General features: G+C 37.9%; 1 protein-coding gene across 1 annotated transcript; it reads right to left on the bottom strand.

The window, feature by feature from the left end:
- Window positions 1–9,599: 9,599 nt before the first annotated feature.
- On the bottom strand, window positions 9,600–25,634 carry ANKRD7 (ankyrin repeat domain 7; the record flags this gene model as incomplete). The annotated part of the gene is made up of 6 exons (XM_079711656.1): window positions 9,600–9,684; window positions 16,293–16,430; window positions 17,108–17,214; window positions 18,133–18,306; window positions 18,467–18,581; window positions 25,402–25,634. 6 exons carry the CDS (start codon window positions 25,632–25,634, stop codon window positions 9,600–9,602), a joined length of 852 nt encoding a protein of 283 aa, XP_079567782.1.
- Window positions 25,635–26,422: the final 788 nt, after the last annotated feature.

Genomic DNA, 26,422 nt, shown 5'->3' with positions numbered 1-26,422 from the left:
AACAAGGCTGCTCTAATTTTCTTTTGATTAATTTACATGGCATATTATTTTCTTGTTTTATTTTTAATCCTTCTTTGTCCTTGTTTTAAGGTGGGTGTTTTGTAGAGAGCATAGAATTAGATCTTGCTTTTTTTTTTGATATTGACATCCTCTGCCTTGTTTTTTTTTTTTTTTTTTTTTTTTTTTTGTGGTACGCGGGCCTCTCACTGTTGTGGCCTCTCCCGTTGTGGAGCACAGGCTCCAGACGTGCAGGCTCAGCGGCCATGGCTCACGGGCCCAGCCGCTCCACGGCATGTGGGATCTTCCCGGACCTGGGCACGATCCCTTGTACCCTGCATCGGCAGGCGGACTCTCAACCACTGCGCCACCAGGGAAGCCCTTTCTGCCTTTTAATTGAGGTATTTAGATCACTTACATTTAACAAATTATTATTATGTTTAAATTTAAATCTGCCCTATGTTACTTGTTTTCTAATTATCTCCACTTTTTTGGCCTTTTTATCTCTTCCTACCTTCTTTTGGAATAACTGAATACATCTTTTAAATGGTTTTATTCCATCTCCACTATTTACTTTTGGGGTATATCTATTTTTTTTTTTAATTTTGTGGTTGCTCTTGTATTTAATACACACACACACACACACATTATCACAGTCTATCTTCCAATAATATGTCAACATTTCATATGTAATATAAGAACCTTGTATTAGTACACTTTTATATCCTCTCTACTCTGGGTTTCAAATCAAGATATCCATAAGCTGCATTCTTAACTCATGCTTAGGGGTCTCTTCCAAGCTCATATATGGGCTAGAAGAATTCAGTGGTTTGTCTACAAGACTAAGATCTCTTTTTTTCTTGCTGGCTCTTTGTTAGGGGGTGCCCTCAGCTCTTAGAGTCCATTCTCATGTTCTTACCACATGGCCCCTTCAAAGCCAGCAGAATTTCCCTCTTTTCAAATCTCTCTCATACTTACATCTCTGACTTCTTCTGTGTCTGACCTCTAGATCTAGACTTAATGGACTCGTGTGATTAGATCAGGCCCAAACAGGATAATCTCCCTTTTGTTCTTTAAGGTAGTATAATCACAAGGACAGTATGTCATTATATTCACAGTTTCCATCCACACTCAAGGCATAGATAACTGAGGGTCATCTTATAATTCTGCCTATCACACAAGGCATGCAGACTCATACAAAACATAATTTCTTAAAGAAGAAGGATAAGAGTTTTCAGTCTGTAACCTCTCCAGTTAACTAAAAAATCTTATTGGACTGTAAGATTTTTTTTGTCTTATACTCCCATGTCTAGTACAGGCCTGACATATAATGGGAACTCAATAAGTATTTGTTGAATGAAACACCTGACTTCTTTTTGTGAATAATAGACTTCTAAAGTGTACCTTGATTAACGTATTCCCCAGAGTCCTCAGTTGCTTAATTGCTCAAAGCATTCAGGCATCCTAGGTTCTACTTGTAATAGTTCGCTGCTGGTTGAATACTTCAACAAAATCCCAAATGAAATAATAGTTCCTAGTAAAAGAAGCACAACATCCTTACTGTTTCCCTGCATTATGAGAACTCTAAATATGAAAAAGGCAAAAGGAAAAAATCAGTCAACACACGTGCATGTATAACCTAGGTCTGTACATTGATCAGAAAAATCAGGAAGATCTATGGGACACTTTCTTAGAATCTTGCAGACAGAATCAGAGGTGGTGCTTCTAGGTAGCTGACACACATTGCAAAATAAAGCACCATTTCTATTCTCTCAGGTCATTTTTAATCCAATCTTTTTTTTTTTTCCTCTTGGACACATTTTTTTTTTTTTTTGTGGTACGCAGGCCTCTCACTGTTGTGGCCTCTCCCGTTGTGGAGCACAGGCTCCGGACACGCAGGCCCAACGGCCATGGCTCACGGGCCCAGCCACTCTGCGGCATGTGGGATCCTCCCGGACCGGGGCACGAACCCGTGTCCCCTGCATCGGCAGGTGGACTCTCAACCACTGCACCACCAGGGAAGCCCTGGACACATTTTTAATGCCCTTTCCATTTCAACTTTGTCTAGTTGCCTCTTTGTCCAAGCTCCTTCTGTTCCTTCCTACCTATTTCTTCTTTCTACCTATTCAGGTATTCCCCCATCTCTGTAATGATCCCCACCCATCCTTTCTCTCCGTATCCTTTTCCCCTTTCCCCTTCACTTCTCCATCTCTCATTAGACCCCTTGATCTCCCCACCTATCCTATCTACAGGATCACCTCCTCTCCCCAAGCAGTACTGGTTCTTTTAAAGAATTATTGCTCACTTTTATGTAAATTAGTTTTTCATTCTCAGTTCCTGAACAATTTGCTTTATCTATGATAAGGATAAATATCTCTAATATCAGCCTACAAGGACAAAACAAAAAAAAGATTAAGCATTTTAATCCTACATAATCTGAACTGGTACACACTAATGGAAACATACATTGCCCCAGAATATCTCTGATCAATTTCCATCTCTATCTCTAGATATCTTACATAGAACCCTATTTTATAAAACTGAGCAGTACTTAGGTTGTCCACTAGATGGCAAACAATTATATTAGGAGACACAAAACAAAATTTATAGAATTATAGATCTTCTTAAAAAGAAAAGGCAGATTTTCTTTTTCTTTCTTACAAATGAAGCAAGTACTAAATAAAATATCTTAAAACCACCTTAAATCTTTATCCAGGAAGAAAATCCTTCCAAATTCCTATTCCCTTATAATTATTTATGAATCAGAAACAAAACAAAAATAAATAGAAGATTAGCTATGCAGAGGAAATGTTTCTCAGTTATGGAGACTAAGCAATAGGTCCACAAGTATTAATAATTGAAGTAGGAATAAATAAAATGAAAATGTACCATAAGCAGTCCTGTGAGTAAAATGGTCTAGATTTTAAAACACTATAATCACTTAGGAGTAAAAACTTTGTCTAGAAGGGAAACATTAATGACCATAAAAAGAGGAAATATTCAAATAGCATAACAGTTCAGTGAAGGATGAATATATTATTATGGATAGAGTCAATTACTATAAGGAATCACTGACTTAAGATCTGTTGAACCAAAATAAAGTCATCTCTGCATACTCTATCACATGCAATAACATGATGAATAATAGGTCAATAGCCTTGATATTTCAGATGTTCATGTAAATCAATAAACAAGTAGAACTACATCAAACTAAAGGGCTTCTGCACAGCAAAAGAAACAATCAACAAAATGAAAAGGCAATATATGGAATGGGACAATATATCTACAAATCATGTGTCTGATAAGGGATTAATAGACAAAGAACTTATACAACTCAAGAACAAAAAAGCTAACAACTTGATTAAAAAATGGGCAGAGGGACTGAATAGACAGTTTTTCAAAGAAGACATACAAATGGCCGTCAGGTACATGAAAAGAGGCTTGATATCACTAAGCAGCAGGGAAATGCAAATCAAAATGAGATATCACTTTACACCTGTTAGGATGGCTATCATCAAAAAGTACTTCTCCACAAGATATCTATTATTATACAGGGAAAAAAAGATACGATTATATTAAGGGTCTTGAGATGGGAGATTATCTTGAATTTTCTAGGTGGACCCAAAGCAAATACAAGAATCCTTATATGTGAATAAGGGAGGCAGGAGAGCCAGAGAAAGAGATGTGAGGCAGAAGCAGAGATCAGAGTAATTCGATATCTGGGAGTCAGGAGCCAAGCAGTGTGGGCAGCATCTTGAAGCTAGAAAAGGCAAGGAAACAGATGCTCCCCTAGAGCCTCCAGAAAGGAACACATTCTGCTGATACCTTGATTTTAGCTTTGTGAGACCCATTTTGGACTTCTGACCTCTAGAACTGTAAGATAAAAAACTTGTGGTGTTTTAAGCCACTGTGCTTGTGGTAGTTTGTTACAGCACCAATTAGAAACTAATGCAACTCCATAGAGAAGAAATATCAGGTATTTATTTTAAAGCAAGAAGGTAATTACCTAAACCTGAGTAAGATTCACTTACATCTCAGAAAAGACTGCAGGATGAAAGCATCCATCTTATGTTACACATAGTGAAAATTTGTTTCCTTGTAACTGATAAAATAATTGTGGAGAAAGGCCTGATTTCTTGACAAGGTATTTGGATGAGCACATTGCCAGTGGAATACACACTGTGAAAGTGACAAATCTCTTCCAAGTTTCACTGGCAAGAGAAAAATAATCCTGCATAATAAAAGAGACCAATGGGGGCTGCAAGACTGATCTGCTATGAGACAATTAGGGGATGGGGGGATGTGGAAACCAGAATAGGACAAGAGTACTTGTCCTGGGGACTGAGTGAATGAAATGCCAGGAGCTGTATGCTGTGACCCTCTCCCCATGGTTTCTGTATTAGTCAATTTTTGCTGGGACAATAAACAATCCCAAAGTCTCAGTCGCTTAAACAATGAACAGTTGTTTCTCACTTATGAGTATTGGCTGTGACTATGCTGGGCCTACCTGGGTTCCTGATATCAGTTAAGCTTTAGTTTAGATCTGCACTGAGTCTCATGCTGGGACCCAGGCTGAAGAAGTAGCTGCTATCTAAGCATGCTGTTCTTATGTAGGATGGTAAGAGTGCAAGAGGGTGATGGGCTTCTGCCAGAAAAAGGCAACCTGTCACTCCCACCCCTGGAAGTCACATGGGTAAACCAAGTCAGTGGGAAAGGGAATAGGGTCAGGGAGAAAGAGTGGATACTGCTGAACAATATTACAATCTACTATAATCTACTATAATCTACTATAAAACTACAGTCATACTAGGAAAATAATAAAAAACCTGGTGTCATGTGAAATTTGGTGAAAGCTAGAGTGTACGGTGAGTTTTGCATTAAGGTCTGCACAGAACTGAAACAGTAAGCCCAGGAGAAAAACAGCAGAAGAAAAAACTGGTTACAGTTTTATTTATTCAACCCAAAGTAAAAGGAAAGTAAACTAACATTTTTATAAGTGACATCTCTTTATCAGGTACTGTGTTGAATAATTTCATTCTCATTTACTTTCACAACAAGTTTTTCAGATGAGGAAACAAGTTCAGAAAGGTTGAGATTCTTGCCCAAGTTCCTATAGTTTGTGTTCCATGATGCTAATCCAGGAATATAGCATTAAGGAAAGTTGAAAAACTAAGGAGCAGAGGGGCTCTGAGTGAGATCAGTGGGCATAGAAATTGACTCTTTAGCAATAGAAGACTCGACAAACACAAAAAGATGGCACCTTCCATCAAAACTGGGAAAGACTTGTTTTATATGGAAATGAGGTTAAAACAAGCTGGATCTATAGCCCAGGCAAAGACATGGTCCATGGGTTTCTGGAAGACAGTAGGGTAGCATCAGCACCCAGGAGATGGCTGGTGCCAGCAGAGGCTAAAGTTTTAGAGAGATAACGAAGAGAACAAATTCAGCAGAGTTTGTGATGGAGCTAAGACAGGGCCACCCCTAGCCCATTAGAAATACCCTTGAAAATTAGAAATGTGCCCTTTCTTCCTTTGGCACAGACCTGTGTCAGAACACATACTTTGGCCAGTACCACCTGTTCCCTCCAAGAGGGTGGCCTTCACAACGTATGGCATCACCCTAGTTTGGTTGGGATGAGAAGGGGACGGGTAAAGTTTGAGGATTCAATCATAAAGAACGATATTCCTCCAAGCTGTCCACATGAGTGAGAAAAGTAGTCTATTTATATGGCTTCCTAGAGGAAATTCAAATATTCACCTAAAGTTGGATATATATTAAATAGGTGTTTTCTGTTGTTAAACTTCTTAAGAGTAAATGTGCTCTATTTTAGACACTACCAGGCACACTAAAAAGGAATTCTCAATGTAATAGCATTCTAAGATTTTAAATACTTGAGAGAACTAAAAACAATGAGCTGGCAATTAAACTCAAGTCAAATATTGCTGTACTACACCTGCCCTACAACATACTGTTTTAAAGTATGCATTTTCCCCAAATGGGTAGTAAACACAAATTCAATTATAAAATATCAAAGTTCTTTCTCTATCCTGTCTAGTTTTTTATGAGATGTCCCATGTCAAAATTCCACCCAGCCTTCAGGACCTGATTCAGACCCTCTCTTCTCCACCAAGGTTAACCTTGGTCAAGGTTCCATAAATGATCTCTCCGTCCTCTGATTCTTGGGTACTTGGCTTGTGTCTCTATTATGAATTAACTTTGATTATGATGGGTACATTTTGTTTGGAACACCCAGAGAAACTTTACTTATGAAGGCAAGCCCAGCCGAAAGGTTTCTCTTTTATTTTGAATCACCTCTGACCCACCCTAACCTGCTGTAAGTATTAATAGTTTATCACTCTCTCTCCCCTGCTAATATTGGGTTGGCCAAAAAGTTCATTCGGGTTTTCCCATACCATCTTAGGAAAAACCCAAATGCATTTTCTGGCCAACCCAATAGTAAAGGCCTTATCCTCATTAACTTGGAAGTTGACAAATATTGGGGTGGGGGCCAGACTAAACATTTGTGAGATCATTGAGGGCAGAGGATATAAGACACCTTTTTCTTCTTTGTACCCCAGTACATAATATGGAATTGAGATCAGAGGTTCTCAGCCTGGGCACTGTTGCCATTTGGGGCCCAATACAGACTTGTAGGGGACTGTCCTGTGCATTATGGGCTATTTAGCAGTATTCCTCCATAGTGCTGACAACGAAAATTCTCTCCAGACATTGCCAAATATACTCTGGAGACAAAAAGTTGCCACCAGTTGAGAACCACTGATCTAAACCATAGTGAAAATTAAATGTGTGTTGAGTTGCTGTCAGGAATTGTCAGTTTTTTCTCCACTTTGGCTCTTCCACACCTCCTAGCACTAGTAGGGAGTTCAACAAATATATTTAAATGAATGAATGGTTTAAATACATTGCAAATAATGCACAAAGCTTTCCTCTGAGCCATTTAAAATCGAGTTTATAAGGATGATATATATTCATTTGTTCATGAGAGAGATGGTATGGTATATTGATTAATGCAGCAAATTCTGGAGTCAGACTGGGTAGGGTCAAATCCAGAGTGCAGGGGTTCATATCCCAGCTCTCAGCTTCCTAGCTCAGGAACTTTGAGCAAGTCATTTAACCTTGCTGCACCTCAATATCCTCATCATAAAATGAGGATACAAATAGTACTTACCTCAACAAGACTGTGAAGACTACATGAGTTAAGATACGTGAAATGCTTGGAATAGTGCCTGACACACTTCAGTTATTATGTATTCAGCAAATTGAATACTTTACTCAGGCATTTTATAAGTGATGGGGATTTAACTATGAACAAAAAGTTCAAGCTCTCATGGAGTTTGCAATCCAAAAGGCAAGGAGGAAAGGGACAGAAAATAAAGCACTGTAAGAGATGAACAGCAGGTCAGCCACAGCCTGCTGCGCTGAGGTCCCATGTGAGGCGAGGAAGCTGTCCCAGGAGACAGCTAAAGAAGAATCTTCCAGGGATTAGTCCTGAAGCCAGACCATGCTGCATGTGTTTAAGGAATGGCAAGCAGCACAGTGAAAACTCTGAACTATATACTGTGTCTTTAAAAAGAAAAATGCAAAATTATAAATTTCCTCTGAGATAAAAAAAGCTAAGCAAATTTTAAAAGACTACAAAAACATGCCCAAAATTTGACAAATGTTTTGTTTGGGTGATGAGACTATGGGTGATGCATTTTTTTTCTTTTCTATAATACCCTGGATACGTATTAATATAGTATTTCTAAAAAATCAAAAAGGCTTTATCAATGATGGTCCTTGTAAATGAAACAAAATTTCCATTTACACAGGATTATTTCTATTTTTTCCTCTATTTTGTAGCTGAAATGTTAATATTTTTACTTTATTTGAATGTTCTAATGTGTGCTTAAGACAGTATGTTGCAAAGTTTACTTTTACTAATATCTCATTTAATATTTTGACTAAAAAGTTTTTCTCTGCCCATATGCTTAACACAAATTTCTTTTTTTCAACTGATGGGTCACAACACAGACGTTTGTCTTTTGAAATTTCTTCACATCTTCTAAGGTGAAAATGGCTCTCCATTTACTAAACTTTTCTTCATTGAGTAGTCAGCAAAAATTCTGTGATAGTTCACTTAACTGCTCTTTCAAAATAGACTTTTCTGATCCAAGCAGCAGCAAAGGATTTGTAGAAATGAGGTTACACGTCTGGAAAATAAGTGTTATTTTTAATGTCTTCATTTATGTTCAAATATTTTCACTCCTAAGTATATTTCTTAAATTCTATGTCTCAGCTACAACACAATTATAATTTAGCATTGATACTTCTGCATTTTATAGTCATTTTAAAATAAGTTACCCCCTTTGAATCTGACAGAAATATAACTTTTTAAGTTTGCCATCTTTTGCAGTGTCTTCTGATAATTTTCTTGACCTAATATTTCTATTATGCTTTGATACATTATAGTGAAATTTAAAAATTCACTAGAAACTAGAAACATACATTGCCAGGGTAAAAGGATTCAGGGTGGTTTTGTTTGCCCTCAGGAGATACACAAAATGTAGGAGAGGTGTTTCTATAGGTTCTACTGCTTTATTTCCCTAAAGAAATGAAGTATAAAATCACGGAAATTCTTTACTTCGTATAGCTGTGTGGACATTAAAAAAGAGACAAAAGAGAAGTTGTAGGAGAGGGAGATATGAAGATGTAGATCAAGCGTCCAAAAAGCCAAAATTTCATGAAAGATTGTATAAGATTAAGTTTATAAAAGGGAAATTAGGGAAATTCTCTCTTAAATTTACTCACCTAGAATCAATAGGGCCAAGCATTGTTCTAAGTATCATAACTATACATTTGGGGGGATAGAGAGTGTTTGAACAGCTGTGGCATTTAAATGATCTCCTTTTCTAATCAGGCTCTCTCTCTTTTTTTTTTTTTTTTCTTTTTTATACTATAGGTGAAGGGTAGGGTGGAAGTGTGGTTGCTGGTGAATATAAAGAATAAATGTATGACATTTTAGTTCATCCAACATTTTTAAAATGCCAACATAGGACATATTCACGCACATACACAAAAACTGTGTTTTACAGACCTAAATAACTTTATGTATTTTTTAAAATAAGCACCAAAAATTATTTTAATGCATGGTGTTTTCAAATCTTCCCAAATACTGTTACTTAATTTTAAGTTTTATGTAATGATTAGGTATATATTATATTAACAATTTTCAAATATACTTATGTGAAGTATTTTGAGAATAAAATAAAAAATATATTAATAGTTGTATATCTTGAAAATCTCTATATGCATGCAAAAAAGTGTTTTTTATAACTATTCAAGAGACTGAATAAAAATGTCTTAATCATTTAGTATATCTTTACATTACATTTTCATTCAACAGTGTCAGAATATTTTAATCACCAATATTCCTAAGAACGGTGCTTAAAAATATTTAGCATTCAAAATAGGAGAAAATTTCAAATTTAGATATTATTGGCAAAATCCGTGTCCCTTCTTAAAAATCAAACTAATAAAAATCAACAAGGAAAACTACTTGTTCATTTTGTATCTTCTTACCTTCCTCCAGTTCTTCTGTATCAGATAGAGTCCAAAGTTGTATTTGTAGAGTTAGATATCTGTTTAACGTTCTTCTTTTCATAATTAGCAATTAATTGGTGATATCTATCCACAAAGAGAAAATATATATGAATTCCAGCATTCATAAATATTCAGTTCAATTCATAATACCTAATTATCAAGTCAAAACTGTAGACATTAGCTAATGGCTTTCCAAGCATATCACACACAGCTGACCTCAAGCCTCCTCTCAAGCCAACTCCATCAATAGATGCCATTTTTATTTCACATACTCCCATTTTCTGGCACTTCTTTTTTTCCTATAACCACAGATAAGCCACTGGCAAGGTAGAAAAAGTGGCTTAAGTTATACTTGGTGTATTAGATTGCTAGGACTCCCATAACAAAATACCATAGACTGAGTGGCTTAAACAACAGAAATTTATTTACTTGCAGTTCTGGAGGCGGGAAGTCCAACATCAAGTGTGCCAGTAGGGCTGGTTTCCTATGAGGGCCACAGGAAGGATCTGTCTGTTCCAGGCCTCTCTCCTTGGCTAGTAGATGACTGTCCTCTTGCTGCCTCTTCACATAAATTGTCCCTCTAATCTCCTCTTCTTATAAGGACAACAGTCAAATTGGATGAGGGACCACCCTAATGCACAGTCATTTTTAACTTAACAACTCTTTAAAGGCCCTTTCTCCAAATGTAGTTATCCAAAATTTGTGGCACTGTGAGAAAGGACTTTAACATGAATTTGGGGGGAACACAGTTCAGCTCATAACACTTGGGCTTAACAGTAAATTGACAAAGTGAAGACATTTAACTCAGTCTAAGACTGAACCATATCCAGTAAAGAATAAACCTTTTCTCCATGCCTGAAAAGAGCCCATTCTAGCCACTCATTAATAGACATATGATTTCAGAATTTCAGTGAAAGGAATGAGGCAATGTATGGGGTAAAGCTAACTGTAAAATAAATATCTAAATATAATTCCCTCATTTGAGACAGTTTCACTTATTTTTTAAAAACTATGTGTATGAGAAACATTTATTCTATGTTTCCACTCTGAATAAAGCAGTAGACCTTATGTACCAGGAAAGAGAGCTAACAAATGGTACTAAAAAATAGAGGCTGTGTACTCACTGTGGTAGATAGGCAATAGCTACTTAACCAACAAAAGTCACAATTACAGAAAGCTTAGTTACCATTACAAAAGAAGGGCAAAAACAAAAAAGAGGATGGGGGCATTAGATTGCAGCTTAAAGTCATTTGCAATTTTTATTATATGCTGATAGTTTTCACATCCTAAATGTAATTGCTTGGTCATTAGGAAATTACCTCTCTTCCCTTTTACCTCTTTGGAAAAAAGAAAAGTAATATAATGCTCTTAGAATTTTCAACATTGGCGGTATTAAAGTAATATTGAGATGAGGAAAATGCCATTGTCATTTATTCTTAAATTAGTGATGGAGCAAACTACAAAAAGAATGTTCTAAAAACCACTTAGGGTAGATGAAAGAAGATTGTGAAATTTCCTACTTATCTACTTACACAATAATAGCTTCATAAGACATATAGATGTAAACAAGTTATTTAGATAAATAAGTACTGTTTTCAGACCAATAAATATATTATTGTACAGATATGTGTCTCCTAGTTTCATATATCCAAAGTTTTTAAGTGATAAATGAACAGTTAGGAACCCCAGTTATAAAGCAAATAATCCTTTTTATACTACATATATTCACCAGTAATTTTTCTCTTTATTTTATTTAAATTTTTAAACATATGGTTTGCTTATACCAAGGTAAAACAAAGTACACATGTCCAATATTGCAAAGACGGAAATACTGTATTCAATTATGGTTGACATATTTAATAGATTATGAATTCCTTATTTTCTAAAGTTCAGTTAAATTAAGGGGTTTAAAATAAACATCTGAATGTGTATATGAAAATTATTTTACTTTCCCTTTCCCCCTTCTCGTTCTTTCTCCCCCTGTGATTTTCATATGAAATTAATGATTAAAAGGTATTGTTAAAATGTGAATAAAGTAGATGGAAGAAGAATAAGAAAACAATAAACTAGAAAAAATACGTATGCATAATTTAAAATTGCCCTTAAAATTATAAAGAAAATATTCTATATGTTGTTTAAATTCATTAGCTATAAAATAATTTCTGTTCATTGCACCTTATTTTTCATTGACTATGAAAATCAGAAATTCATGTTCATCATGAAAAGTTTTATCTTTTGGGTATAATGAGAATATACTTAAGAATTCTGAAAACTTAAACTATAGTTAGCTAATAACAAATTAACAATAATATTCAAAACAAACAAAATATTTACATTACTAATATGTAAAAACAATGAAAGGGGCTTGTGTGGATTAATCATTGTTTGCCCAACTCTATTGCCCATACATTTATTTTCTTTATTGAGGTGTAGTTGATGTACAATATTATATAAGTTACAGGTATACAACATAGTGATTTACAATTTTTAAAGGTTATACTCCATTTATAGTTTTTGTAAAATATTGGCTATATTCCCAGTTCTATACAATATATCCTTGTAGCTTATTTATTTTATACACTGTAGTTTGCACCTCTTAATCCCCTACCCGTATCTTGCCTCTGCCCCCTTTCCCCTCCCCACTGGTAACCACTAGCTTTTTCTCTATGTCTATGAGTCTGTTTCTTTTTTGTTATGTTCACTAGTTTGTTTATAAATTCTACAAATAAGTGATATCATATAGTATTTGTCTCTCTCTGACTTATTTCACTAAGCATAATACTCTCCAAATCCATCCAAATGGCAATGGTATTGCAAATGGCAAATTTTCATTCATTTTTATGACTGAGTAGTATTCCATTGTATGTATGTATGTATGTATGTATATATATATATATATATACCACTTTTTCTTCATCCAGGTGATATCTCGCTGTGGTTTTTTTCATTTTCATTTGTCTCCAAGTGTTTTTTGATTTCCTCTTTGATTTCTTCAGTGCCATTGGTTGTTTAGTAGCATACTGTTTAGCCTCCATGTGTTTGTGTTTTTTGCAGTTTTTTTCTTGTAGTTGATTTCTAGTCTTATAACATTATGGTGAGAAAAGATTCTTGATATGATTTCAATTTTCTTAAATTTACTGAGGCTTGCTTTGGCCTAGCATATGATCTATCCTTAAGAATGTTCCATGTGCACTTGAAAAGAATGTGTATTCTGCTGCTTTTGGATGGAATGTTCTTTAGATATCTATTAAGTTGATCTGGTCTAATGTGTCATTTAAGGCTAGTGTTTCCTTATTGATTTTCTGCCTGAATATGATCTGTCCATTGATATAAGTGGGGTGTTAAAGTACCCTACTATTATTGTGTTACTGTCTATTTCTTCCCTTATGTCTGTTAATATTTGCTTTATGTATTTAGGTGCTCCTATGTTGTATGCACATATATTTACTATTATTACATCTTCTTTTTGGATTGATCCCTTGATTTTTATGTAATGTCCTTTTTTGACTCTTGTAACAATCTTTGTTTTAAAGTCCATTTTGTGTGGTGTCAGTATCACTATGCAGCTTTCTTTTGATTTCCATCTGCTGATCTCTACATTTCAAATGCATTTTAACAACCCTGCATTTTTATTCTACTCCCTTCACAATTACTATTTTTGATATCATGTTTTATATTTAATTGTTTTGTGTATCTCTTAACTGCTTATTGTGGATATAGATGATATTACTACTTTTGTCTTTTAACCTTCCTACTAGCTTTGTGCGTGGATGATTTCCTACCTTTCCTGTATGTGTGCCTTTACTGATGTGTTGTTTCCTTTTATAATTTTCATGTTTCTAGTTGCGGCCTTTTCTTTTTTGTTTAGACAAGTTCCTTTAACATTTCTTGCAAAACTGATTTGGTGGTGCTAAAACTCTTTTACCTTTTGCTTCTTTGTAAAACTTTTTTTCTCTCCATCAAATCTGAATGAAGCCCTTGTTTTTCCCTTTCATCACTTTAAATATATTGTGCCACTCCCTTCTGGCCTGCAGAGTTTCTGCTGAAAAGTCAGCTGATAGCCTTATGGGAGTTCCCTTGTATGTAACTTGCTGCTTTTCCCTTGCTGCTTTTAATATTCTCTCTTTATCTTTAGTTTTTGCCATGTTGATTACAGTGTGTCTTGGTGTGTTCCTCTTTGGGTTAATCCGTATGGGACTCTCTGCCCTTCCTGGACTTGGAAGCTGTTTCCTTTTCCACGTTAGGGAAGTTTTCAGCTATTAGGTCTTCAGATATATTCTCAGCCCCTTTCTCTCTTCTCCTTCTGGGACCCCTATAATGTGAATATTAGTGTGGTTGATGTTGTCTCAGAGATCTCTTAAACTCTTTTCATTCTTTCTTCTGTTCAGCATCAGTGATTTCTCCTACTCTATCTTCCAGCTCACTGATCCATTCCTCTGTATCATTTAGTCTACTGTTGATACCTTCTACTTGATTGTTCGTTTCAGTCATTGTATTCTTCAACTCTGTTTGGCTGTTCTATATTTTGTAACACCGTGTTAAAAACTTCTAAATTCTCAGTCTGTGCATCCATCTTCTCCTGAGTTCTTTGATCATTGTTACAATCACTACCCTGAACTCATTCTCAGGTAGATTCCCTATCTACTTCACTTAGTTATTCTGGGATTTTATCTTATTCCTTCATTTGGAACATGTTCCCCTTTACCTCATTTTGCCTAATTCACTTTTTATTTTTATGTATCTGGTAGGTTGGTTACATTTCCTTGGATAAGTGGCCTTTTTGTAGGCCTATGCGTCCCAGCAGTGCACTCTCCTCTTGTCACCAGAGCTATATGCTCTAGGGGTGCCCCTTATGTGGGCTGTATGAGTCCTTCTATTGTGGCAGGCTGATTACTATGGGCAGTCTTGTAGGCTTGGTTGGCCCCTGGTCTGGTTCATTGCCAGGCCCTGCCCCACTGGTTGGGAGGGCCAGGTTATGAGGTGGCTGACTATAGAACCCTGGGGGGCCCTGTGGCTAGTGCTGGCTCCCCAGTGGGCAAAGTCAGGGTCCAGAAGACCCTGGTGCTATTGCCTGCCCACTGGTGGGTGAAACCAGGTCTTGGGGCTAGTGCAAGCCTACTGATGGGCAGAGCTGGATCCTGGGGTCTGGTTGTAGGTCCCAGGAGTTCCAGAGCTGGTGTCAAATTGCTGATGGGTGGGGCCACTTCCTGACACAGTTGGCTACAGGGTCCAGGGTGTCTTCAAGCTTGTGTTGGCCTGGTAGTAGGTGGGACGAGGGCCCAGCTGGTCACAGGGCAGGATTTGGCCTGCTGGTGGAGGGGCTGGCTTTGTAGGTTGCAGTGCTGTGGTTGTCTTGTGGCTGCTCTCTGCCTGCTGGTGGGTGAGGTTGGTCCCAAGGCTAGAACATGCTTGCTGGTATGTGGGACCAGGTCCCTGGGCAGGGTCTGGCCTGCTAGTGGTGGGCCAGGTCCACAGGAGCTGGGTCCTAGGGTCTCTGGCTGGAGGGCCCTGGGGGTCCCAGGTCTAGTGCCTATGCACTGGAGTGTGGGCCTGGGTCCTGGGCCTTCTGGTGAGCAGGACCCTGTTGAGGGGCAGCTGTGGGCTCAGGAGGCCTTAAAGTAGCCTCTCTGCTATGGGTTGGGCTGTGTTCCTGCCCAGTTAATTAATTGCTTGACCTGAAGCATCCAGCACTGGTGCCTACAGACTGTTGGGCCAGGGCAGCACTGCGTCCTGAGGCCAATAAGCTAGAGGAATTATTCCAGAATGGTGCTTGCCAGCACCAGTGTCCATGTGATAGAACAAGCTCCCAATATGGCTGCCCCCAGTGTATGTGTCCCCAGGGTGAACTCTAGTTGCCACCTGCCTCTCCTGGAGACTCTCCAAGAATAGCAGCTGGTCTGACCCAGGCTTCTTTCAAATTACTGCTTCTGCCCTGGGTCCTGGAGAGTGTGAGACTTTGTGTGCATCCTTTAAGAGAGAAGTCTCTATTCCCCCTAGCCCTCTGGGAGTCCTAAAAATAAGCCCTGCTGGCCTTTAAAACTAAATGCTCTGGTGGCTTGTCTTCCTGGTGCAGGACCACCAGGCTGGGAAGCCCGATGTTGGGCTTGGACCCCTCATTCCCTTGGGAGAACCTCTGCAATTGTAATTATTCTCCCACTTGTTGGGCACCCACCTGGGGGTATGGGACTTAACTATATCATGATTCTGCCCCTCCTACCCATTTAGTTATGGTTCCTTCTTTACATCTTTAGTTGTAGAAGATCTTTTCTGGTAAATTCCAGTCTTTTTCATCAATGATTGTTTTGTAAACAGTTGTAATTTTGGTATGCCCATGAGAGGAGGTGCACTCAGGGTCTTTCTACCCAGCCATCACTGCCAATCTCCTCTTTTGCCCATATGTTTTATTAATGGTATGTCACTAGTTGCTGGAATCCCTGTTCTGGCATACTTCAAATTCCCATGCCACTGGGAATGTATTAATCTGTAGACTCAGCCTACCTGCAGTTCTTATATTGATTAGGTCCTATATTGCTGATCTTATGTTGACAGCGAAAATCAAGCATCCCTGGATCCATGGGTCCAGAGTTCTTCATGTGTTTACCCCTATTGTGTGCTTTGTACTTTGGGGTTCGTGCTTCTTTTCTTATGCTCAAATTCCACACAATTGTTAAAAGATATGCAGTATCACTTACATAGTAAAACCATTGAAAGAAGCATATTCCTCAGCTGTGAATCCATAAATATCTTGACAAGATAGGTTCACCTCTTGCTGAAGAAGAAGACTGACTAAACTTGTTGGTTCATCACTGAGAGCAATCATAAGGGCTGTTCTGGAGCAAGAAATATAAATGTGTCCATTTATGAATCTTAACCATGTCTTGTACTTTTTGAAAAATGAGTCTTTTAAATTTACTGTTTAAATGTATGATCAGGAAAAGAGTTGGGGCAAGAATGTAAAATGTGGGGCAGATCTACTCAAAAAGGTGTGCTAATCACAGATCATATCATGAAGTCTAAAGATAAGAGTCTCTAGGAAGCAGCTAGCTCTGTGGTTTTCAACCCCTGCTCCTGGGAACACTAGTGCTTTCCAGGAGATGTCTCAAAAATTCTATGGAGGGGAGTGTCTGGGACTCTGAGTATCCTATCACCATTTAACTACAGCATCTGGGATTTAGAGATTGAGTTTCTGTGTAAGATTCTAATGTTAAAAATAATAATAGCAGTAATAACATACCAATCTGACCCAACTGTTTGATTTTGCAGATAGAAAAATAGATCCTGGGAATCTAGGTAATTTATCCAAAATCATATGGCCAAATCTTTCCAGTTTCAAAAATATGTCTCATATATACATATATGATATATATATAGGCTTACTTCAAACTGAGGTCAAGAGCAGCCTGGAGTATTTAAGTAATGAGCACCTAGAATTTAACATATGTGTGCATGTGTATATATTCCTGTTAGATAGCTATAGTTATATGCTCTTATTTAACATTAATTATACCTTTGATTCTTATCTGAAGCATTCACATCTGCCCCACTCTTCAGAAGAAATTCTACCATTTCTGCATTATTTTCAGTAATGGCAAGTAAAAGTGGAGTATACCCATCCTGGAAAAATTATTTCAAAATGATTATTTAAAATATTGTACTAACATTGCATGCCTTTTAATTTAAGTTCAATTTAAAAAATAAGTATGCTTATAAGAAACCTCTGTAGTATCTTGTAATAACCTATAATTGAACAGAATCTAAAAAAGAATATATATATGCCTGTCAAAAAATAAAAATAAAATTATAAAAATTGTAAAAAATAAATAATAATAAAATAAAATATAGTTGGCCAGTCAAAAAATAAAATTGAAGTTTCTGCTTTAGGTTTAGTTCAAATTGTGGGCAAGATCACTCTGGAGTATTTAATTAGTGAACACCTAGAATTTAACATAAATATTGCAAACCATCAATTCACATTTCATAATGTTGTTATAGCTGAGTTTCCTAGGGTTTCATTTAAACTTCCAAGGCTGGCACTTATTTTGGCCTGTCATGCAGATAAAGTATCAGTGAACTAAAGTGTTAGGAAGCTTTAAAACATATTAATCAGTTATCCATAAAGTCTTAATAGGTGACTTGGATTACTTTTAGTATAACAAGTGATTTTCTAATTTTACTCTAATTATTCACGAGATATAAAAGGACATAGTCTTCATGATTTTTAATCAATGTTCATTTATAGGGAAATCAAGTATTTCTCATGTGATGTACTTCTTTGAACAGTTATAATTATTAAACCTCATGTTGCTTTGGAGGTCAAGATTATAATCTGAAATGAAATGGAGAAAGATTTTTTTTTTAAAAGGAAAACCTTATCAGTATTTGATAATCTCATTCTCCTTCTCCTTCTCCCTAATTTCATTTTGTAAAATTCATGTTTTATATAACGTGTCTCAACAGATAAAATTATCTGCAATGAATACCTTCTTTTACTGTTTTCTAAAATATAATATATTGTTTTTAATAGAAGACTACCTTATTTTGAGCTTCAAGATTAGCTTTGTGTTCAAGCAATTTTGCAACTAATGAGTCACTTTGATGACAAGCAGCATAATGAAGAGCAGTATTGCCGTATAAATCCACCAGGTTTGGGTCTGCACCGTGTTCTAGAAGAATAGTAGCACAACTCTCCTTGCCACACTGTACTGCCTGTCAGTACAAAAAGAATAGATGGGTAAACAATTTGCTATTTAGGATCTGATACATTAAACTAATGTTTAATACTATGTTTTAAAATATGAAATATAACAAAGGTTAACTAGGAGAAGAACTCAAATGTAATTCAATTGAAAAGGAAAAATCAGCACACCTTAGTCAATGGAGATCTGTTTTCACCATCCCAGACATTTACTTTGCACTGTTTCTCAATTAAGAGAGATACAATATTTGAATATCCTTTAGCACAGGCCAGGTGCAAAGCTGTTCTGTATCAATATAATGAAACACAAAGTTAGATAGATAATTATAGATAAGTCTTACTTTGAGAAGTTATCTGCTATGCCCAAGAACATGCCAGATCATATATTATTAAGGTATTTGCTTTGTGTACTTATTTATATTTACACAAAATTTAATTAATTATAATTGCTTTTTACTGAATTAAAAGAGCTGTGCAAAATGCCTGAAGATCAAATATTTAACTGGTTTCACTTCAAAGAAAATTTAACTATGCGTTAAACAATAGGTTTTTTTCAAACACCAAAATGGAGTATGAGCCTTGGAGAATGATAAAATTAGGCATCCAATTATATCTAGAAATGATCTCCAAAACCTAAGATACATGTGCCAGCTAACAGGAGGAAAAGACATTGCCTATGTTTGCCTATTGCATGGCATACTACACCTAAGTGTGTGTGTTTCTCTTTGCTCAGCTATTAAAGTCGTCATTTGCATCTAAGAAGTGAACACAAAGGTGAAAGCCTAAGAACTCTTTAAGTTGTAGATCTCAACCTAATTTTCAGTTATTAAAATAATTTCTACTTCTCAAAGAACCATATTCTATGTAGCCTCCCAGAAACCAAGCATATAGTCATGAAGTATGACAGATACTAATGAGCTCCATTTAAACTTTGTAGCTTTTAGCCTAGACTAACCCTCAACAAACTTTTATTTATTTGTGAAGGTGATGTCTTTATATCCTAATTTTAAGATAATTTCATAATACAAAGTCTATATACAGATAGCCCAGGTCCCGAACAGAAGATTTTAGATGCCATTTTCCCACTTCATTTTAGGTCCTCAGAAGTACTTTATGGGTACCTAAACAGAACTGTTATTGACACTAAGAGTAGCAAAATGTAGCCCACAAGGACTTGAAAATAAGGTAACTTTCAAAGAACAAGTCTCATAAAATCCAAACATGATGATATAACTTACCATTTATGGGAGTAAACCCAAAAAATATAAAAATAATTTTGAACAATTTGGAAATACAAAAACTCCAATCAAGTTTACCTGAATATAATCTCTGGAAGGCAAGACTATAACTATAATTCAAAAAACCAGAAACCTAACCAATTATGTCATTCTCTCTGAAGAAAGACTGTACTCAGAAAGAGGATGGTCAGCTAAGTGATAGACTGAAACCAGAAGTTATCCATCATTAACATCCTTCATGGTAAAGAATATATGAATTTAAGGAACCCATACTTCCCAGTCATTGGAAAGGAATACTTTGTTTTTCTGTAGAACAAAAATGATTCCTCAGACATCATGGTCTAGATTAAATATCCCTCAAAATGATCTACCTTGTTTTGCCACGATTCCATCCTTTCCAAACAAACTTCTGATAACTAATTTGGTTTCTCAGAAATCATGACACAGGAAAAGCACTGATTAGCCTTTTTGTTGACATCCATAATTTGGCTTAAAGGTAAATTTCCTTATGTAATAGGAAGTTTCTCCAGTCTTCATATGGGGCCGAAAGGCTTTAAGCTGACCTAAAATAAATCCTTGTAGTAGCATAGCAAATCCTAAAAAACATTTTGACCCATCCCCTTCACCCACTGTTATATATATCTCAAAATTTTAGTCTCAAGGAACATAGGTGGCTTTTACTCAATCTTTAGATCTAATTCTCTTTCCAACTCCAGTTTCCTTTTTTCATTAAAACAAACAAAAACCAAAAAGCAAAAACAAAACCAATTTCTCTTTCTCTGAGAGAAAGTAATTGGCATTTGAGTAATTCCCAGGAGGTGTTGCAGAAGTGGCTGCTGCGTGGCTGCTGCCCACCTGCTGAATATTTCACTCTTCCAATTGCAGTCTAAACCCTGTGTGACAGGGGGACCTTCAAGATGGTGAAGGAATAAGACGGGGAGATCACCTTCCTCCCCAGAGATACATCAAAAATACATCTACATGTGGAACAACTCCTACAGAACACCTACTGAACGCTGGCAGAAGACCTCAGACTTTCCAAAAGGCAAGAAACTCCCCACGTACCTGGGTAGGGCAAAAGAAAAAAGAAAATACAGAGACAAAAGGATAGGGATGGGATCTGCACCAGTGGGAGGGAGCTGTGAGGAGGAAAAGTTTCCACACACTAGGAAGCCCCTTCACTGGTGGAGATGGGGAATGGGTGGGGGAGAAGCTTCGGAGCCATGGAGGAGAGCACAGCAACAGAGGTGCAGAGGGCAAAGCAGAGAGATTCCCATGCAAAGGATCGGTGACGACCAACACTCAACAGCCTGAGAATATTGCCTGCTCACCCGCTGGGGCTGGGAGATTAGGCTCGGGCTTCAGCGGTCAGATCTCAGGGAGAGGACTGGGGTTGGCTGCGTGAACACAGCCTGAAGGGGGTTAGTGTGCCACAGCTAGCCAGGAGGGAGTCCGGGGAAAAGTCTGGACATGCCTAAGAGGCAAGAGACCGTTGGTTGTGGGTGCGCAAGGAGAGGGGATTCAGAGCACGGCCTAAATGAGCTCCAGAGACAAGCATGAGCCGCGGCTATCAGCGAGGACAATAGAGATGGGCATGAGACACTAAGGCTGCTGCTGCAGCCGCCAAGAAGACTGTGTGCAAGCACAGATCATTATCCACACCCGCCCCCCCGCCACCCCGAGAGCCTGTGCAGCCTACCACTGCCAGGGTCACGTGATCTAGGGGAGAACACACAGCACACCTCAGGCTGTTGCAATATCATGCTGACCTCTGCTGCTGCAGGCTCACTCCGCATTCCGTACCCCTCCCTCTCCCCGGCCTGAGCCAGAGCCCCCTAATCAGCTGCTACTTTAACCCCGTCCTGCCTGGGCAGGGAACAGACACCCTCAGGTAACCTACGTTCAGAGGCAAGGCCAAATCCAAAGCTGAACCCGAGGAGCTGTGCGAACAAAAAGAGAAAGGGAAATTTCTCCCAGCAGCCTCAGGAGCAGCGGATTAAATTTCCACAATCAACTTGATGTACCCTGCATCTGTGGAATACCTGAATAGACAACGAATTATCCCAAAATTGAGGCGGTGGACTTTGGGAGTAAATGTAGACTTTGGGTTTGCAATCTGCATCTAATTTCTTTCTGGTTTTATGTTTATCTTAGTTTAGTATTTAGAGCTTATTGTCATTGGTAGATTTGTTTATTGATTTGGTTGCTCTCCTCCTGTTTATATATATATATATATATATATATATATATATATATATATATATATATATAGTTTCCTTTTTCTCTTTTTCTGAGTGTGTATGTGTGTGCTTCTCTGTGTGATTTTCTCTGTATAGCTTTGTTTTGCCATTTGTCCTAAGGTTCTGTCTGTCCATTTTTGTTTGTTTTTTTAGTATACTATTTAGCACTTGTTATCATTGGTGGATTTGTTTTTTGGTTTCATTGCTCTCTTCTTTCTTTCTTTCCTTTTATTATTTTTTATTTTTAAAAATTTATTTTTATTTTAGTTATTTTATTTTGCTTTATTATTTTTTTCCTTTCTTTATTTTTTCTCCCTTTTCTTCTGAGCCATGTGGCTGACAGTGTCTTGGTGCTCCAGCTGGGTATCAGGCCTGAGCCTCTAAGTGGGTGACCTGAGTTCAGGACATTGTCCACCAGAGACCTGGCTGCACGTAACATCAAATGGCAAAAGTTCTCCCAGAGATCTCCATCTCAACACTAAGACCCAGCTCCACTCAACAACAAGCAGGCTACAGTGCTGGACACCCTATGCCAAACAACCAGCAAGACAGGAACACAACCCCACTCATTAGCAGAGAGGCTGCCCAAAATCATAATAAGTTCACAGACACTCCAAAACACACCATCAGACCCGGTCCTGCCCGCCAGAAAGGCAAGATCCAGCCTTATCCACCAGAACACAGGCACCAGTTCCCTCCACCAGGAGGCCTACACAACCCACTGAACCAACCTTACCCACTGGGGCAGAAACCAAAACCAACGGGAACTATGAACCAGCAGCCTGTGAAAAGGAGACCCCAAACACAGTAAGTTAAGCAAAATGAGAAGACAGAGAAATACGCAGCAGATGAAGGAGCAAGGTAAAAACCCACCAGACCAAACAAATGAAGAGGAAATGGGCAGTCTACGTGAAAAAGAATTCAAAATAATGATAGTAAAGATGATCCAAAATCTTGGAAATAGAATGGAGAAAATACAAGAAAAGTTTAACAAGGACCTAGAAGAACGAAAGAGCAAACAAACAATAATGAACAACACAATAAATGAAACTAAAAATTCTTTAAAAGGAATCCATAGCAGAATACCTGAGGCAGAAGAACAGATAAGTGACCTGGAAGATAAAATAGTGGAAATAAGTACCACAGAGCAGAATAAAGAAAAAAATAATGAAAAGAATTGAGGACAGTCTCAGAGACCTCTGGGACAACATTAAATGCACCAACATACGAATTATAGGGGTCCCAGAAGAAGAAGAAAAAGAAAGGGACTGAGAAAATATTTGAAGAGATTATAGTTGAAAACTTCCCTAACATGGGAAAGGAAATAGTCAATCAAGTCCAGGAAGTGCAGAGAGTCCCATTCAGGATAAATCCAAGGAGAAACACACCAAGACACATATTAATCAAACTATCAAAAATTAAATACAAAGAAAAAATATTAAAAGCAACAAGGGAAAAAAACAAATAACACACAAGGGAATCCCCATAAGGTTAACAGCTGATCTTTCAGCAGAAACTCTGCAAGCCAGAAGGCAGTGGCAGGACATACTTAAAGTGATGAAAGGGGAAAACCTACAACCAAGATTACTCTACCCAGCAAGGATCACATTCAGATTTGAGGGAGAAATTAAAACCTTACAGACAAGCAAAAGCTAAGAGAGTTCAGCACCACCAAACCAGCTTTACAACAAATGCTAAAGGTACTTCTCTAGACAGGAAACACAAGAGAAGGAAAAAACTTACAATAACAAACCCAAAACAATTAAGAAAATGGTAATAGGAACATACATATCAATAACTACCTTAAATATAAATGGATTAAATGCTTCCACCAAAAGACATAGACTGGCTGAATGGATACAAAAACAAGACCCACATATATGCTGTCTACAAGAGACCCACTTTGGACCTAGCAACACGTACAGACTGAAAGTGAGGGGATGGAAAAAGATATTCCATGCAAATGGAAATCAAAAGAAAGCTGGAGTAGCAATTCTCATATCAGACAAAAATAGACTTTAAAATAAAGACTATTACAAGAGACAAAGAAGGGCACTACATAATGATCAAGGGATCAATCCAAGAAGAAGATATAACAATTGTAAATATTTATGAAACCAATATAGGGGCACCTCAGTACATAAGGCAAATGTTAACAGCCATAAAAGGGGAAATTGACAGTAACACAGTCATATTACGGAACTTTAACACCCCACTTTCACCAGTGGACAGATCATCCAAAATGAAAATAAATAAGGAAACACAAGCTTTCAATGACATATTAAACAAAAGGGACATAACTGATATTTATAGCACATTCCATCCAAAAACAACAGAATACACTTTCTTCTCAAGTGCTCATGGAACATTTTCCAGGATAGATCATATCTTGGGTCACAAATCAAGCCATGGTAAATTTAAGAAAATTGAAATCATATCAAGTATCTTTTCCAACTACAACACTATGAGACTAGATATGAATTACAGGAAACAACTGTAAAAAATATAAACACATGCAGGCTAAACATTGTGCTAGTAAATAACCAAGAGATCACTGAAGAAATCAAAGAGGAAATCAAAAAATACCTAGAAACAAATGACAATGAAGATACAACAACCCAAAACCTTTGGGATGCACCAAAAGCAGTTCTAAGAGGGAAGTTTATAGCAATACAATCCTACCTTAAGAAACAAGAAACATCTCAAATACACAACCTAACCTTACACCTAAATCAATTAGAGAAAGAAGAACAAAAAACCCCCAAAGTTAGCAGAAGGAAAAAAGTCATAAAGATCAGATCAGAAATAAAAAGAAATGAAGGAAATGATAGCAAAGATCAATAAAAGTAAAAGCTGGTTCTTTGAGAACATAAACAAAATTGATAAACCAGTAGCCAGACTCATCAAGAAAAAAAGGGAGAAGACTCAAATCAATAGAATTAGAAATGAAAAAGGAGAAGTAACAACTGACACTGCAGAAATACAAAGGATCATGAGAGATGCCTACAAGCAACTATATGCCAATAAAATGGACAACCTGGGAGAAATGGACAAATTCTTAGAAAGCACAATCTTCTGAGACTGAACCAGGAAGAAAGAGAAAATATAATTAATTTTGTTTTTGCAGTAAGTGGTTGTTGATGAGCTTTTTGAAGATCCTCTACAACTGAAAAAAAATTTTCGTAGGAGATCCACATTAAAAAGTTAATTGTTTCGCTCTTTCAAAGTCTTAAAATCTTAATAAGCACTGTTCTGGGAAGTCGCCTCTACCGTTTTCCTATTAGTACATTAGGAATACGGGAAATCTTAGTGGCTGGGGACAGTATAAACCAACGGAGAAAAACCATAGCATGGGGAAAGGGTGAAGTGCCCAGTGGAGATTAAGGCAGTGGGAGGAGTGGAGGGAATTGCGAAGGACACAAATGCCCTCAGATATCCAGGTGAATATTTCTAAAACTAAGAAGCTGAAAGTTGGGGGTATGACCCTCTGCCAGTGGTTGCCAGACCTCTCCACTATGGGAAACTCAGAGTGACAACCAGTGGGGTGGTCCAGACAAGTCCTGTTTCTGGTTAGAGGACCCAGTGGCCCCAGCTTCCCCTCCATGCTGCCCTTCATCACTCTGGTCACCTGTGTTCTCTGTCCCGCATGTTCACATCATGTTTCTTGAGCTGAAGATACTCCTTCACCTTCTCTAAATCCCCGACCGAGGCAGCTTTGTGAAGTTTCTTTAAATCTCTATCTCTAAGGTTGTAGCCTGGCTGGGCTGGAGGACCGATACTGGCTGGCCCGCCTATGGGCAGGTGTGAGCAAGAACTGTAGGGCTCATCCTTCCTTCTCCATAATGTGAAAAGCTTCTTCATGGCGGCACAGGAAGCAGTCCTTCAGTTGGACCAGGATGTCTCTGGAGCTCCTAACTGCCCCACCTGCATCTCCACCTTGGCCCTCTGGCTCGCGGGCCTCTGGCCAGGTAGGTCCTCCCCGCAGTGCTGGAGTCAAAGCCGGCTAGAGACCGGAAGTGGGCCAAAGATCAGAACCTGTGTGGGCGGCTTTTCCCAGTTGCCTAGCAACGCCCAGGGCCCCTGGCACCCGAGGTTGGGACACAGCCCCCGGGTTGCCCAGATCCAGATTCTTCACTCAAGGTCTTAGATTAACTGCTAACACTCTCAGTCTTCCTATTAGATCCAGCATCTTTGGGTAGAAATCTATCAACTTTCTTACAAATACCCCTTTCCCTTCAAGGATAGACCTAGTAGCTTGAACTCTTGCAAACCAAGATTTACCTTCCTCCTGGTGGAGATGAACCTCCTCCAGTGATCTTGCCTCCAGCCTGCTCCCTGCCTCTCACCAACATGGTTCACAAGGCGCAACTCGCTTTTAACAATAACTGAGATCCCTTCATAATCTCAATTTCAAACATACTTTTGAATACCATCTCTCATATTTTAGCTCACTCTCTCATCACAAAACTCCAAAAATCCTTCTAACTCATTGCACCTACAGTCCATTAATTCTGCCACATTTCACTGACCTTGACCACCCCCACTCCGTGTTCTCACTTCCCTAATTAAGTAGGTTAAATTCCATGGTTAATCATTATCACTCTCATGCATATACCTTCAGCATGTTTGCCCCCATTCCCTTTCTTTCT

This window comes from Hyperoodon ampullatus (genome assembly GCF_949752795.1).
Source record: "Hyperoodon ampullatus genome assembly, chromosome: 9".
Lineage (NCBI taxonomy): Eukaryota > Metazoa > Chordata > Mammalia > Artiodactyla > Ziphiidae > Hyperoodon > Hyperoodon ampullatus.
The sequence above is the reverse complement of the archived record's forward strand: the minus strand, read 5'-3'. Positions and strand labels throughout refer to the sequence as shown.